Raw genomic sequence first — 17980 nt, 5'->3', positions numbered from 1 at the left:
CAACATTGGCTCATCAGTGGGTCTACTCTCACTGGGATTGAGAATAGGATTTAGGCTAACATTTATTGCCCTCTTATCTCTTGTTCTCACTAGTCTCGTCTCTGCCTTTTACCTGTCAGACCTCTCCTTCCTACCCAACTCCTATGGTTTGTTGCATCTTTCTCAGCACAAAAGGTCAAAGTCATTGGCCTCAAAATAGAGAATTGTGTCCATATTTGCTTTCAGTCTGAAGTATTCAGGTACGTCATTTTCAGGACTGCATGATTGCTAAATTGCTAATACTTTTTGGGAAAGTATTTAAACCTTTTGGGGGAAATTGCACCAACACTCACCCATATCTCTCTTTCTCTCTGTGTGTATGTATGTATGTATGTGCATGTGCTTAAATCATAGCACATGGGAGTGCAACCTTTATTTTAAAGAAGAATTGAGCTTCCTAGGGATTTCTGGGTCTGTGATCTTCCTTCAAATTGAAGTATAGATAGCCTTCACACTTTGTTATAACCTGGGATGCATTTAAAAATCTTCCACTGCTGAATGACAGCAGCAGCTACAAGGGTCTATTTATTTATTTGTTGAATTTATATCCCACCATTCTCCTGAGATGGGATTCAAGGTGGCTCACAATAATTTTTAAAAAATTAAGGTAAAGCATTCATTTGCAAAATTTTAAAAATAATTAAATAACAATATGATACAACAACAATAGTATTTTAAAAATATATTAATATATTTAAAACCCTATTCCCAGTAAAATCGACATAAATGGGAAGAAGCCTCCCTCTGTATTATATCACATCAGAAGAAAATGACTCTGATACCAGCTAGACCCAAAAGTGAATAAAAACCTTTCCCAAACTCATCCTATAACTTCAAGAAATCTACCACTGCTCCTGGATCTAAAAGTAAGTAAACTAAAGTAAACTAAAGTGGGTGATCCTTCATCCTAGAGATGATCCCAGACTCAGAAAGGATTACTTCTCCCAGCAAATGCACAGACAGCAGGATTAAACCTGACAGCACCAAAATACCAAATCCAATGCAGTACAGCAAGTGTCTTTTAATCTTATTCTGAGGAACTGTTCTATCAGGTAATTAACAGAGGCTGGATGGCCATCTGTCGGGAGTGCTTTAATGGTGTATGGCAGGCGGTTGCATTGGATGGCCCTTGTGGCATCTTCCAACTCTATGATTCTATGATTAGTGAGACTGGTGGAAAGCAATGTATCCAGTTTCCAGATGACAAATGTTGTGACTAGAATGAGAAGAATGATTACAGCCCCACTTCTTCTGTTTCATTCTAGAGAAAGATTGCCATCCAGGGCTGCTAAAGCAATTTTTAAAATTTATCTTTTATTGACATATTCAGTTACAGAGAAAAAATATTTCCCACCCCTTCCCTCAATATTACAGTTTAAATACAAAATCTTTGCATTTACTCCCTATGACAAGACATACTTCAATTGATTTCTAACTCTCTCTATGTTTTTCTTAGAGGATTATCACACGGAGGCACTTACCATCAGTAAAACATTGGCAAAAAGTTCCTTAAGTGCGAAGGTGTGATAGCGTGTCATGCTTCTAAAATGTCATTAAGGTGTCCGGCTTAATGAAGCGTTCATGGAGCAGCCATTTTTTGAATAACGAGATCTTCCGTTATTCAAAAAATGGTTGTCCTTAGGTGCCCTTAGGCAAGACACACTCTCTCAGCCTCAGAGGAAGGCAAAGGCAAACCCCCTCTGAACTAAGCTTGCCAAGAGGGCCCCATGACAGATTCGCCTTATGGTTGCCATATATTGGAAATGACTTGAAGTTACACAACAACAAGAGTCCCCTGTCTGACCCCAATACTGCCTGCTTTATTCCCTTACCCAGGAAAGCTAATGTCAGTACAGTCAGCCCTTCATATCCATGGATTCTTTATCCACAGATTTAACCACCTGCAGCCTGAAAATATTCCAAAAATATAGAAATTTTTAAAAGCAAGCCTTGATTTTTGATATTTTATATAAGCAACATCATTTCATTATGCCATTGTATTTAATGGGACTTGAGCATCCATGGACTTTGGTATTCATGGTGCTTCCTGAAACCAAACCTCAGTGGAGACCAAGGGCCCACTGTACTGGCCTTTAATTACTCCAACTGATTAGGTCTCCAATATTTTTAAGAATGTTGATTACAACCTTCTTCAGAAGAGGATTAGGTCTCTTCTAATAGTATGCTACCAGAGGTGTTAAAATAGAATTTTAACTAATTTTATAAATCATGAAGGTCAAGTGGATATGTATAGGGCCTTGCTCCAAGAACCTTGTTCTAACTTAAATCAATACCAATGGAAAGTTTTCCATAAAAAAAGGGCAAGCAGATACTTCAGGCACTCTTTCATGAAGTACACTCATTGAAGTATATTCAAAGCTGGAGTGCATGCAAATGATGTTATCTGTTAATTTAATTTCTAATCACCTTTCCCCCCAATATGGGAGTCATGGTTGCTTACTAAATATAGGATATAACACGAGACAGATACAGAGATGCTGGAGGGGAAAAAAATCTTTCTTTGATGCCACTGCTATTTTAGCTTGGGCTCTAAAATGTACAGCTAAACTGTGTTCAATCAGATGCAGATTGAGTTTTCCTCTCTATTCAAGATGTGACCTATGCAGCTGCATAGCTTGGAGATCCTAGTTGGCTGAAGGAGACCCTCTTCCTAATACCTAGAAATCAATGGATTGGATCCAGATTTAGATGCACACAACTAAGCATGCTAAAGCAGCACTCTCCTTGCCCTATTCCCCGTGGCATCTCTTGCAGCACCTTAAAATTATACCCACAGGAAAACTCTGATGAATTGGGTGAACTGTGGTGTAGTCTGAGAGGGGGAGAGGTTTACCCTAAATAGGGCAAAGCCCTCATCTGTCAGTGGAGCCTTTCTGCTCACAGAAACCAGGCCTTGGATCAAACCCATTAATTGGCCAACTATTTGTATCTTAAATCCCAGATTTCACCAATATCTGTACGTCTCCCGCTTACATTCACCCAAAAAAACTCTTCTCCTTACTCTAGAGCAGGGATGGGGAAATCTCAGGCTTCCAGGATCAACCTTGTTTTGGATAAGAATCTCAGGTTCCAACCAGTGTGAGCCAAGAGCGAAACAGCAGCCCAGGACAGTCACAAATCAAGAAGAATGAATGAACAACATGTCCCTGAGTCTACAGTTTAGAAGAAGGATTTGTTTCTTACTTCAGGACAAACCACTACTTTTACTCAAAACCCCATCTATTTTCCGTCTCAGGTTTTCTTCCTTTTAGTATTACAAAGTAAAACTGTTGTATATTTTATTCTTTAAAAAAGGAGAGAATCAGAAACCTTTCCAGACCTAGCGCCAGTCTATTTTCTGCCCACGTCTGCACCAGAATGTACATTGGAGAGGCAGACTGACTATGGCTATCATCTTCATCTTGAATACATCACACTTCTTGCATGCAAACAAATGCATGCTGCTCAGTCATCCAGACAAGAGACTTGGAAAAATCGAGTGCTCCGCTTCAGAAAATGAATTCATACACCTAGTTTACCAATCAGTGAAGTCACTTGCACTCCAGACTAGAGAGACAGTTGCTAATGTAAGCAAATTAAATGAAAACAAGAGTCTTTGCAGCCTACATTGTCTATACACTTCTTTTCTTCTACTGTTGCATTTTTAGGTTTTTAAACTCTACTAAATCTGTGAAAAGAGATGATACTACAGACTCCAGTGGCTTTAAACAACTGCATTCAGCTGTCTGAACAAACGACTGTTTCTTTCAGCCCAATTAGTTTAATGGGAATTTCAGAATAACTCCCATATTTTCAGCCGGAAAGAAACGAATGATGATGAACCTTTTAAAAAAAAAAAACCTGTTCCAAAGTATTGGATGGAAAAATCAGTGCCAGAACTTTTTAATTCCAAAAGTTAGGACTTCATCCAAAGCCAAAAGAAAAAGAAAAAAAGATTACTGCTGCTGCTAAATATTTCATACCCTGAGACTCCAAAAAGAGCCTACATCAACTTCAGCAGAACTAAAAAATAGGTCAGCGATTAGAGCAGCGGCAGCTTAGAAAGGAAACTTGACAACTGACACTTCTACTAAGCTGAAGACTTTAATTGCAAACATGAATATAGGGATGTGAAATACATTGCCAAAGGTTCTGTTGGTTTGTGCTTGGCCTTTGTTTACTAATGAAAAAAAGTAAATCATATCGATTTCCTGCCTCTGCCTTCCAAGTCTGACTGAATATATTTAGCACTTCAAATTAATTTGGTTCATCAGCAATCATGTAATGGCAGTTATAAAATATTAAGAAGGCATGCAGAATTGTTTTGGTTTAAGCAACTGCCCCCTTAATAATTTATTGTAAGTAAATAATAAGTGATTGCATAACTCAGTAAAAGTAATGCTAAGTAATTGAGGTTGGTAAGCCTCAAAGCACTTATGTCCCAGACCAATGAGAAAGATCTACAAATTGCATTAAATGTGTACAAGCCATTATTTTTTTGGCAATGGCAACCACATTTGATTGGACCCAGTCAGGTACGTATTCACGTAGACCAGGGATGGAAAAGCTCAGGTCTACTTGATGCTTTCGACTTTAATTCCCAGAAGCCTCAGCATGGACTGAGACTGAGATCTGGGCCTGATTCCCATTACCTTTTAAACTGGATCGCAAATCGGTTTGAACCAGTTCAAATGACCCTGGTTCCCACTTGAACCAAATCACTGAAGCGATTCGGAGAGGGGGGGTCATACTCTAGACCCATTTAACCTGCATCTTTTTGATGCTGATTTTTCCACGTCTTTTTGGATAAACCGATTCCGTGCAAAAGTGAATCAGATGCGGATCAGAATCAATTTAAATTTGCCCTTCAACAAGCTGGAGCAGGTCCATTTTGAATCAATTCATTTGTGAATGTAAACCACAAGTGGGTTATTTTACAGGGAAAAAATGTGATCGGGGCAAATGTAATGTGAACCACGCTCTGCTGTCGAATTGATCCATCAATTCAGATCACAAACCGATTTATTTGTAAGTGGAAAGGAGGCCATAGTAAGAGACTGTAGCAAATGTCTGGAGATCCAAAGGTTTCTCACCTTTGATAGTGACCTTTCAGTTGGTCTTATTTCCTAAACATATACTTCTTTCCTAAGTCAACAGAGAGGTGAGGGTTTGTTTTAAACATCAAGCTAAGTCTGAAGCATCTATAAACTCAACAGAGTCATATACATGGGAGTTTATCACACATGCCTCATTCCCACCATGATTACGTTCATAAGGGGAAACAGATATATACCGGTTTGGAAGCATTCCTTTTCACACATCTTTGCAGTAGAGTGACAGAGACCTTGTGCTCTCTTCCACATAGCTCCCTGACCCCATCTTCCTGCCCTATGTCCTACCCAGCATGCCTTTTAGGGTTTTTATTTTTATTATTTTATTTTTAATGCAATTCCAAAGGTATGCTAATACATTTTTTTAAAAGTAAAAAGAAAATAAATGATAGTAGGGGGAAAAACCTGTCTGGGCATAGCAAGAGGGGGCAGGGAAAGGAGGAGACACTGATACCATGTGACTGCCCAATACTGGAACTGTTGTGCAAAGAACATATCACATCTGAGGACAAATGGGACAGCAGTTTGCGGGTTTATTGATGGGTTTTCCCATCAATGGCAAGATGCGCTCTAACCATGCTTGGCAGACAAGGCAGCAATGAGATGGAGATGATGTTGTGCAATAAGTGTTGCCAAAGGTACTGTATATACATCTTAATGGTGGTTTAAAAGCTGTGTGTGCTAAAGTTCTTGGAAACAAAGCTTCTATTAATTCCAACCGCACTCTGAACAAATTCTGCCAAGAAAACATTGTGATAGTTTCACCTAGGGTCTCCATAATTCAAAAATGACTTGAGGGCACACAACAACAACACAAATAGTATTCACCTTCTTTGCTAAAGTATCACACTGCTGGCTTGTGTTCAGTTTATGATCAACAATAATCCCAATGTCCTTTTTGCATGTAGTACTGCTGAGCCATGTATTCTCCGTCCTATACCTATGCATTTGGTTTTTGTGGCCTAAATGTAGAATTTTGCATTTCTCTCTACTGAATTTCATTTTATTTCTGTCCAACTTTCTAGTTTATCTAAAGTCTTTTGAATTCTATTCCTATCTTCCAATGTGTTAGCCACCCCCCTCAATTTTGTGTCATCTTAAAACTTAATAAAGATTCCCCCACTCCATCATCTAAGTCACTGATGATACAATAATAATACTAATGCCCCTTCAGAATTAGCAGAATAAGTTATATCCCATGATTCTAGCATTTGCTGTAGCAGCAGAAATGGTAGCAGCCTAACTAGTATTGCTGCTACTAATGAGACAACTACTAGAATTGCTAAGAGCGTTGATGACGGATGAATTCTGGATGCTATAGTCCAGGAAAGTAGCATTTCTAAGCTGCTATACTGAAGTGCTGCTGAAGTGGCAGTGCTGTTCACTGGAGGCACTCTTGCCATTTTGAGGCTGAATGGCATCTGAACCCCAATTCGCATGACTTATTTCATGCCTTTCTCCAGCCTATGATGGATAATTTAGCAAACTAAAGCATTCCAAAAGAAAACCAGCATGTGCTTGATAGACTACTGTATATCAAAACCTTTGACTTCACAGAGCATGAAATGCTATGGAGTGCGCTTAAAGAAATGGGAGAGTCACTATATTTGATAGTCCTGATAAGGAATCTGTACTTAGGACCAGAAGCTACTGTTAGAACAGAACATGGAGAAACAGAATGGTTCCCAATTGACAAGAAGGTCACCCTATTTGTTCAACTTGTATGCAGAAAACATTATAAGAAGAACCGGATTAGATTCAGAAGATGGAGGAATGAAGATAGGAGGAAGGAACAACAATCTGAGATATTCAGATGACACCATAATACTAGAGGAAAACATAATAGATTTGGAATAATTAATAAGGAAAGCTAAAGAAGAAAGTGCTAAGGCAGGCTTACTACTGAACACAAAGAAAACAAAAATAATGACCACAGAAGATCTCCATAAATTCAATTTACATAACAAGGAAATGAAATAGTTAAAAATTCCCTGTACCTCAGATCAAACAGTGACCGGAATGGAGACTGCAGTCAAGAAATCAGAAGAATAGTAGGAATAAGAAGGGCAACTATGAAATAAATAGATAAGATCGTAAGGATCTACAACTTAACATTAAAGTTAGAATTGTCCAAGCCCTGTATTCCCCATCACTATGTTTGAATGTGAGAGCTGGGCAGTGAAAAAGGGAGGCAGGAATAAAATAAACTCATTTGAGATGTGGTGCTGGAGAAGAGTGCAGAGGATACCATGGACAGCGAAAACAAACACACAAATGGGTTTTAGAACAGATCAAACTTGAACTCTCACTGGAAGCCAAGATGATGACACTGAGGCTGTCATACTTTAGCCACATCATGAGAAGGCATGACTCATTAGAAAAGTCAATAGCAGTCGTTGAACAAAAGAACTACAAAGGTAGACTGGAAAGAGAACCAGTAGAATTGGAGTTCATCCACAAACTACAGTTCCTCAGCAATGGACTGAACAAAGATAATGGCTTCCTCGCACACTACACACATTTCAACACTATCTGACCCCCTCCTCAGGGGGAACTCTACACCCATCTATTCTCCCCACTTACAGGCTAGTTTCTAAAGCCAAACTGGTCTTGCCACTTCATTTCCATACACAAAGGCTACTTCCCAATGCCTTTGCTCACAAATGACCATTGTTAAAACTAGACTTTCCACTTCATTTCCACACACGAAGGATTTAGAATTTGAACCTACATTCTCACATACCAGTTGCATATATATATGTCCATCTTTGGTTTCCACTCCACCAAATGCATCTGAGGAAGCAGACTTAGGTCATGCTGCTAACTTCTTTCTTTCAGTTAGTCTCAAAAGTGCTACAAGATCTCTAATGTTAGGAAAGGTAGAGGGTAGTAGAAAGAGAAGTAGACTGCATGCCATATGGCTAGACTTTATCAGGAAAGTCACGGGCCTAAATCTGCAGCATCCAAGCAGAAGCAGTGGAGATATCTTATCCATGGGCTCACCATGAATCGGGATTGACTTTAAGGCAGTTAACAACAATTCCTCCCTATTTGCTGGTGCTCTTTCCTCTTCCTTGTGGTCCTGCCCCCTTCCAATTTTAAGGCTGGAGCCAAGCTCAAAACCCAATGCTCTGTCTTCATCAATTCAGTTCTGTCCTCTCTGAACCAGCTGTTTTCTCCATCAACAATACAGAGAAGAGAAGGGCTGGGTGGCCCCAAATTTTGAAGCACAGCTCTGGTGGAGATATATGTCATGGAAGAAATGGCCTCTCAATATTGCCATACTGAAAAGAGGACTTCTGGTCCCCAGTTCGTAGGTATATACCACACTTGTATACCTTCACTCTGTACAGCAATAGACAACGGAGGTGCACAGCAAGATGGTTTAAGGGAGTTCCCTAAATAACAATCTCTGAGCTGAACTATAAGAGACACCTACATGATAGTTGTGTCTGTATGTGTATGCTGCGGGCTGGTTTCAGAATATTATAAAAGTCACTCCTGGATAAAAGGTAAGGTATACTTATTTAGACTACTTACTATTTGAAAATATTAAGCAAAACATTTTTATGAAAAATGTAATTTTAAGACATGGATATGTATTTTCTTTCCAGTCCCCTGAGAAGGTCTTAGTATTCTAAACTTTTTCTGAACAAACTGGATACAGTTTTTAGCATTCCAAGATGTGGTCTCCTTTTCATTTGCCATCAAATATTTTTCTTTTCTTCAATATGAACTGACATTTATTTTCTTTAAGCAGGGATACATCACCCTACTTTCAGGCGATGCATATTGAGCAGCTGTTTATTCCATATGTACATTAACTTACTTTCTTTAATTGGATAATCCATGTAGAAAACATCAAAATTGGTATATTTCTCAATTTTTGCTATTTCTTTCAGAACACTGGAAAGCTGTGAGGCTCTCTGGGGGGAAAAAAGAAGAAAAGAAAACCATAATAAATATGTGTGTTTATTATTTTATTGGTAAAAGAACTCTTATACCTCTCTTTCTGCCAAGATTTCAGCTCACAATAACATAAAAAGTAAAACAGCATGTGAGCTTTGTCTGTTACAGTGCTTCAGTTTCTGTGCAGGGAAATAGTAGTCACATTCAAGATGCCTATTACAGAATCAGCTCAGAAAAATGAACCTCTTTTTCTCCAAAACAACTGGTCTTATTTATTAAATATTCACCAATGTGCTGTTAAAGATATTGGTGCAATATATTAGAGCTTGGGACAGTTTCTAGAAATTGTAATTCTGAAATGTAACTTTTCAAAACTCAAGTCCAGATGTTCTATAACACCAACAGGGATCTGTACAAATCAAATCTTCATAACAAGCCTAATCATTGGAAGTATTAATTTCTCAGGATCTGCATCTGGTGAAGTGGACTGGAATTCACAAAAGCTTATGCTGGAAAACTCTCCCCCCCCCCCCCCCCCCAGATAAACTCAAGGGTGCTACAGGTTTCCTTCATATCTTTTTATGCCGGAACAGCCTAAGGTCCTGTCTGCACTGACCAAGATACTCTGAGGCAGCTTGGAGTATTCTGATCCCGAAACTGCTCTGTCTTCTCCTGTTACCTGGGCCCCTCTGTTCCAATGCTGGGTGGTTGTTTGCAGGGGTGTCCTGCTCTGCTGACTGGTGTGGCTGTGATGCTTGCGGGTTGTTCCCTCCAAGGTCAGAATGAGGTGCCCACCCTTCATCATATCGCTGGGCATCTCATTCTTACCTTAGAAAGAGTGACTGGTGGCAGCTGCAGTGATGCAGGATGGCTCAGTGGGATGAATTTTCAACAGTGACCCAGTGTCGGATAGGAGGGCTCTGGATTTTCCCAGAAGATCCAGAGCAAAGTGTAATATATTTAAATCTGTGTTAAGAGTGTTACACTCTGGGTTTGGTGCTGAACAGGTCAGATGTTGTCTGGTTTGTTCATGCCAGACCGGGGTTTGGTCCATGTGTCATCAGATCTCTCTGTCGAGAGGCTGGGCAAAGCCAATTTATTTGGCTAGTACAGACAGGACTTATCTCAGTTATGAGAATAAACACACAGAGTAAATGTTGCTGTTGGCTGCTCTATTTGGTAATGTACTTCTTGGGTTGTGTTATCATGAAGGATTCAGTGTGACAATTCCCACAGTCAGCAGCAACACTGGATTCTCACCCAGAGGGTGTTGTTTTTTTTAATTTGCACTAAAGAATACTGTACTTTGTACTGTGTTTCCAGACAATTTCTCCTCTTCACTGTCTGGTGGGCAGAGGGAAAACAGAATTCCTTATATTTTCATTAAGATTGGTTGCTTTCTGGTGGCCATTTTCTTAACTCAGAAAACTCCCGGATCCGAAAAGAGCAGGGAGGAGCAGCTCCGGTAGTGGGGGTGCACCCATGCTGTATTCAGGGCAGCAAATTCAGTGGTAAAAACCAAAATTCAGTGGTAAAAACCATCTAGTAACATCAGGATACTGCCCAAATTAAATTTTAAACTGGATAGAGGTAAGCTGAATCAACATGCATGCGATAAGCCTCTAAGTTTAATATTCAAAACAAAATCACATCTCTCCTTTGATATAGGAGAGACATATGTGTTTTGTTTAGCAAGTAAGACCATCTGCCAGATGTTTTGGACCAACTCCTAGAATTCATTATCATTGGTAATGATGACAGGGGCTGCTAGAAATTGATGTATAAAATATATGGAGAACCAAAGGCTGAGAACTAGTAATTTCTATAATTAGGAAACCTGATTTCTTTAGTAGCAATTGTATCACCTGGCTACAGTGCTGCTGATTCTTTTCATACAAAAAGTCCAAGTACCATCCTTAAAAACAGGAATACCCATACAGTAATTTTTATATTAAATATACCTCTGAAGTCAAGTTCCTAAGTGTGCTGTTTGAAGACATCCAGCCATTGCATGGATTGATCTGTGTGAATGTGAAAAATATTGTTGTAACGGTTGTATGTAGTTGTGGGAAAATAGATGAAAGAGCATAACCTCGGGTAGACAAATGGGTAGACAAGATAATGAAAACATTACAATGATTAGACATTTGGATAAACAGCAGAGCGTTACATATACCATTATACTTTCACATGAAGACAGGAATTATAAAGTGAATGGAGGTAATACAGATGAATAATTGATATTCAGGGAAAAGTTGCTGCTAATAGCAGCATCACAGATAACATATCTAAATAAAATTGTCTGTTATTCTTTCATAGTTAGTAATTGCCATGTCTTATTATTATGAAAAACAAGGCACCCTACACAGATTTTGGTGTCCAAAACCAAATGGTGCCCTTCCTCTTCCAATGCTCTTGGGACGCTAACAGTCCAGGTCTATTCCATCTGGCCTTGGAACTTACTTTGTGCAGTCTGAGGATGTGGACAGAATCCTTGGAGAAGTGAGGGCCACCACATGCATACTGGCTTCTGAAAGCAGCAAAAGAGGGACTGGCCGAGTGGGTAAGGGGAGTGGTGAATGCTTCATTGAAGCAAGGCAGATTTCCATCCAGCCTAAAGGAGGCTGCGGTGAGGCTGTTGCTGAAAAAGACCTCCATGGATCCCACAATTTTGGATAACTATTGGCCAGTCTCTAATATTCCATTCTTGGGCAAGGTTTTGGAGTGACTGGTAGCCTCCCAGCTTCAAGGGTTTCTAGATGAAACAGATTATCTAGATCCATTTCAATCTGGCTTCAGACCTGGCTATTAGACAGATTTGGCTGCCTTGGTGGATGACCTACCCAGGGAACTGGACAGGGGGAATGTGTCCCTGTTGGTCCTGCTGGATCTCTCGGCAGTGTTTGATACCATCAACCATGGTATCCTTCTGGGCCACCTTTCTGGGATGGGACTTGAGGGCACTGTTATGCAGTGGTTCTGGTCTTTCTTGGAGGGGTGAACTCATCAGGTGGTCTTGGGGGACTCTTGTTTGACCCCTTGGCCATTGGCCTGTGGGGTCCTACAGGGTTTGGTCCTGTCCCCCAAGTTATTAAACATCTACATGAAACCACTGGGGTAGGTCATCTGAATGACAACTCCATCTCTCTTTCCCATCTGATTCCAAGGAAGTTATTTCCATACTGAATCAGTGTCTGCTGTCAATAATGGATTGGATGAGGGCAAACAAATTGAAGCCTAATCCAGACAAAACAGAGGTGCTCCTGGTCAGTTGTAAGGCAGATCAGGGAATAGGGATTCAGCTTGTACTGGATGGGGTTACAATCCCCTTGAAATCTTAGGCTCGCAGGTTGGGTGTGCTCCTGGGCTCCACTCTGAGCCTGAATGTCCAGGTTTCAGCAGTGGACAGGAGTGCATTTACACAGCTAAAACATGTGCGCCAGCTGCCCCTGTTCTTTGAGATGTCAGATCTTGATTACATCCCATTTGGACTACTGTAATGTACTCTATGTGGGGCTGCCTTTGGAAACTGTCCAGAAATGTCAGTGGGTTCAAAACATCTCAGCCAGAATGCTGACTGGGGCTAGTTACAGGGAGCATGTAACTCCCTTGTAGGAAAGCTTCACTGGCTACTGGTTCGCTTCCAGATACAATTCAAAATGCGGGCCATGACCTATAAAGCCCTACACAATTTAGGTACAGACTATTTGAGAGACTGTATCTCCCCATATGAACCTGCTAGAGCCCTAAGATCTCCAGGAGAAGGCTTTCTTTTGGTCCTGCCAAGATCACAGGCTGGCTTGGTGAAGACACGGGAGAGAGCCTTCTTGATGGCTGTTCCTACTCTCTGGAATGCCCTTCCGTGGGAGGCTAAAGTGGCCCCCTCCCTGCTTGCCTTTCGCTTGCAAGCAAAAATGTTTTTATGCAGGCAGACATTTGGTATATAATGCGTATCAGGAAGGTTTTTATGGAGCAGGTGGATTTTTAGTTTGTTTTTAATTTTTGTATATTCATATGTGATTTTACATTGCATCTAGATGTTTTTAGTTATTTTGAATTCTGTTGAGATTTTAGAACTGCCTTGGATCCCTCCGGGGAGAAAGGCAACATATAAAATAAATAAATAAATAAATAAATTACTGAGTCCAACAGAGTTGCTGACAATACTACAGAAAATAAGATGCTCAGGAAAAACAAGATGTGCAAAAAAATCACACACATTTCTTTTCATTGCTATTACTTCAAAAACCTATGCTTTCATCAATGCATCTAGTGGTAAGGGCCAGCTATAGCTAAATAGTCTGTGATTAGCTCTATCATTCTAAAACTATTTAAAAAAATACTTGCATGTATTGCTATCTTTTACATGCTTTTAAAAGTTTCTTGTATAAGTTCCATGCCACATGAAAACTCACACCAATAGGATATTAATTAACAGAAAGCACCACCTCTGACTATTTTTAATCTTTCCCACAAAAATTAAATTGCATGAAACATCTGGACAACTTACCTGAAGACAGCTAAGAAATGAATAAAGTTGTTCATAAGTGACATCTTTGTTTAATTGTCCTGGAAAATAGAAATGTGTTCAAATTTGACAATGATGAAACCTATCATGATACTTGCTGGAAATGAAACTCAAGAGGAGGCTGCTTGAGACGGGTGTTTCCGGCATAGATATAGCAGTTACACACTACATTTACTGCCGCTCCCCATCCTATGGGATTTGTAGTTTGGTGAGATACTCTCTGCTAGAAAGTTCTGGTCCATTTCCCTGAACTCTCGTAAGAATTCTCTTGCAGAAAATTCAAAGTACTTCAACAGTTACAAATATAGGAGGATGGACTCATGGCAGTTAAAGGGGTATCACACCTTATACTGTGCACAACCAAGTGCATATACCTGCCAGTCAAGCTTCCAACCAACCCCTTCCAACTTTCTCTTGCTGTCACTGGCCACCTGTTGATCAGCAGTGGCCATTTTGATGGTTACCACATACACAATACACAGTTCAGGGAAGCAAAGGAAAAACAGGTACAAGGCATAGCAGCACATGACAATCGTAGAGTTGGAAGAGACCACAAGGGCCATCCAGTCCAACCCCCTGCCATGAAGGAAATCACAATCAAAGCATCCCTGACAGATGGCCATCCAGCCTCTGTTTAAAGACTTCCAAAGAAGGAGACTCCATCACACTCCGAGGGTGTGTGTTACACTGTTGAATAGCCCTTACTGTCAGGAAGTTCCTCCTAATGTTGAGGTGGAATCTCCTCCTGTAGCTTGCATCCATTGTTCCCGGTCCTGTTCTCTGGAGCAGCATAAAACAAGCTTCCTCCCTCCTCAATATGACATCCCTTCAAATATTTAAACAGGGGCTATCATATCACCTCTTAACCTTCTTTTCTCCATACTAAACATCTCCAGCTCTCTAAGTCATTCCTTCTACGGCATGGTTTCCAGACCCTTCACAATTTTAGTTGCCCTCCTTTGGACATGCTCCAGTTTCTCAACATCCTTTTTGAATTGTGGTGCCCAGAACTGGACACAATATTCCAGGTAGGGTCTGACCAAAGCAGAATACAGTGGCACTATTACTTCCCTTGATCTAGACACTATACTTTTATGGATGCAGCCTAAAATTGCATTGGCCTTTTTAGCTGCCGCGTCACACTGTTGACTCATGTTCAATTTGTGGTCTACTTGGACTCCTAGATCCCTTTCGCATATAGTCTCATTCAGTCAGGTGTCCCCCACCCTATATCTGAGCATTTCATTTTCCCGCCCTAAGTGCAGTACCTTACATTTCTCCATATTGAATTTCATTTTGTTAGCTTTGGCCCAGCTTTCTAGTCTATTCAGATCATTTTGAATTTTGATCCTGTCCTCTGGGGTATAATTATGCAGCAGTGCCAACAATTAGGCAACTCTTCCAGTAGCCACTGATTAGCATTTTATGGTCAATGAGGGATCTTTCCTTCAAATCGCTGGTGTTTACTTACTTCTTCACCTAGCAGACTAAAGATTTTAGCCAGAAGATCAGGAAAATAAGTATAACAGAAAAGCCAGGTTTCCAAAACAGCATTTGTCTCAGACCCAAAGTATAGCTTGTTTTTCTGTTACCCTACATGTACATACCTTTCCTCCTCTACTTTCAACCAATTGAGCTAGCAAGAAGACGAAGTCACATAACAGTCGGTTCAAATCTCAAGGGTGAGTGACTGATGCTTTACCCAATTACAAGCCTTTCACTCTCCAAAACAAATCTAGCCATTTCACATCAAGAAGGAAGATTGAAGGTGACTGTGTACAATCACGGTTTTTGCTTTTTATACCTCAGATAGGCTCACTCTAAAGTAGAAATAATATCTTCTGTCATAGAGGGAAACATTACTCCTGTGTAGATGAACTGAATTCAAGTATGGTTAAATACACAATAGCTTTCCCATAACATGTTTTATATAGAACAAGGTGGTGGAGGTGGATTGTTATTTGTTGATTCTCAGATAAATGGATATCTAGAGCAACTACAAAATCTTAGCTATCAAGTCCCACTGAAGTTAGTAGAGCTTAGTACTGAACAGAAATATACAGGCTTGTGCTACTTCTTATCTATCACAAGTGGGACAACCCTATTAAAGTTAGTTTCCATTATATACCACTGTGTATTTAGTGATACTCCACACTAGGGATATGTGTCTCACCTACCTGTCTGAAAAATACTTCACCATGTTCAGTTAATAAACGTGAATGGTGGGAAACAGGCAGGGAATTTAGCTGAAATGTCTTGGGAGTAGGGGACTGTTTCCTATTTAGACCCTGGTTCTATTCTGCTCCTGAACAGACTGTTATCTATAGTAGAACTGGCCTAGAAACTTACCTTTTAACAAAAATATATAGAAAGTACAATTTCCCATGGAAATCTGGGTAGCATAGTGGCTCTATAAAGTAATTAGGAAATCACAATCAAAGCATCCCCGACACAGTATAAGGTGTGATACCCCTTTAATTGCCATGAGTCCATCCTCCTACATTTGTAGTTGTTGAAGTACTTTGAATTTTCTGCAAGAGAATTCTTCCGAGAGTTCAGGGAAATGAACAATTTTAATAGTCAGCTATGAGGATTTTCCCAGAAAGGATGGGACTTGCAGTCACTAAGGGCTCCATGGGTGCTAGAGTGCGGAAGAAAGCTAAGGAATGAGAGAAGGGAAGTGATAGGAACAGAAAGTATCAGGCAAGAATAGACAGATTGATGGATGTAGCCAGCACAGATGCAAGGAACATGTGAGAAGATGGAAAAACCAACCTTTTCTGAACACCCAGGAAGGACAAAGTGAGAGGTATGAAATGGAAAACGTTTACTGGTACTGGTTATTCCTGATAGAAGGGAACTTCTAGATTGTATCTGAGAGCTGTATGTGATGTGAGAAGACAGCTCTCTGAAATGTAGAAGCCAGGTTACTGGGACAGGGCAGTAGATGTTTAAAGTTACAAGCATTTCAGCCATACATTCTAATTATTATTGCACTATGTAGCTGGATGGTTTCACAAATGGATGAAAACGTGTGTGTGTGTGTGTACAATATAGACAGGTCTGCGGAACCCCAAAAAATTATCTAGTGAAATGGGTAAGAGGCTGTCCTGAGAATTTGACTGAAAGACGATGCACAGTAAAACATATCTTTTTGTATACGATTTACTTTCAGATCTGCGTTCATGGATGATGAGTATAAATTTTAGCCTACCTTGCTCCATTCTGCTAAAATTGTTTTGTGCATATGGAGCACTGTTTTGACCAAACTAAAGTCTTGGGGACTTTGATCATGCTTGGTGTGAAGCATCTTGGATCTTTCAAAGAGCTATAGTCCTGTGAAGGTGTTCAAACTTGCATGTTACCAACAATAATTACAAACAGGTTTTATATCATGATGCCTCAGGTCAGTGATGTTTGTAAAATTAAGTACAGCAAGTCCTCCATAACTACAGGTTCTGCATCTATGAACTCAACCAATCACAGTTTGAAAATATTCACCAAAAAGCAAACCTTGATGTCGCCATTTTATATAGGGAATGCATTTTACTATGTCATTGTATGAGACTTGAGTGTTCACAGATTTGGGTAAACATGGCGGATCCTGGCTATCAAGATCCCACTGTAAAAGTTTTGAACTGAAGAGAAAAAATGACATGATTGGGTTGCGTTCAGGTAGTCCAGAACTTCTAAAGCAATCCTTAATTGCTAAAGCTTCACAATCACACAGCAGCAGCTGCCGCAACAGCAACAAAAAGAAAAAGAAAAGAAATTGGCATATTTACCAAGAGGATGGTATCTGTCATGCAAGTTATCCCACAGGAAGCGACCATCTACCAAGCCAATTAAAATTACATGGCTGCCCTTTGGAAGATAGCTGTCTAGATAACGCAAAGTCTGCAAAACATTGGTGTGCATTTCCTTAGGCTGAGTCATGTGTTTCACTGTGTCAGGACTCCTACAAAACGGGAGGAAAAAAGATAGCACAGTACTGAGTTTGGTGCAGCAAAAGCAAACTATGCAACCTGTCTCCTGTTTCCAACCATCCCTTTAAGCTTGCAATTTGGATGGCCAGAGTGAAAATATATTGGGCTTAAACCAAACTATATTTGGTTCTGAGACAGCTGCTTGATTTTGCTGTCCCAGGCATGCAGCAAAACTGGAAATGTTATTGGACCCTACTCTGTTGGCTGCCCCATAAGAATGGTGTCTGTTTTGAAAAGGAATTCACCAAGTTATGTAGGCCTGGACTACATGGCTAACTGGGTCCATTCCAACTTTGTTATTGTACTTAATATTTCAAAATTACTAATGATCTGTGTAGTTAACATTGCCCAACAAAGCTGGAATATTTGTTGTTGTTGTTGGGAAATAATAATTGCAAGGGGGGGGA

At 40.1% G+C, this 17980-nt stretch overlaps 1 protein-coding gene across 1 annotated transcript in view; it reads right to left on the bottom strand.

The window, feature by feature from the left end:
• Window positions 1-17980, bottom strand: part of AOAH (acyloxyacyl hydrolase) — a 106911-nt gene that overhangs the window by 19766 nt on the left and 69165 nt on the right. Inside the window, exons 16-19 of the mRNA XM_089532593.1 lie at window positions 17373-17545; window positions 13570-13628; window positions 11021-11080; window positions 8980-9076 (exon numbers count right to left, since the gene is read on the bottom strand). Coding sequence (XP_089388719.1) covers window positions 8980-9076; window positions 11021-11080; window positions 13570-13628; window positions 17373-17545 — 389 coding nt within the window. The remainder of the gene's footprint in view (window positions 1-8979; window positions 9077-11020; window positions 11081-13569; window positions 13629-17372; window positions 17546-17980) is intronic.

The sequence above is a fragment of the Sceloporus occidentalis genome, unplaced genomic scaffold (genome assembly GCF_023333645.1).
Source record: "Sceloporus occidentalis isolate IW3139 unplaced genomic scaffold, rSceOcc1.0.p SCAF_7, whole genome shotgun sequence".
NCBI lineage: Eukaryota > Metazoa > Chordata > Lepidosauria > Squamata > Phrynosomatidae > Sceloporus > Sceloporus occidentalis.
The sequence above is the reverse complement of the archived record's forward strand: the minus strand, read 5'-3'. Positions and strand labels throughout refer to the sequence as shown.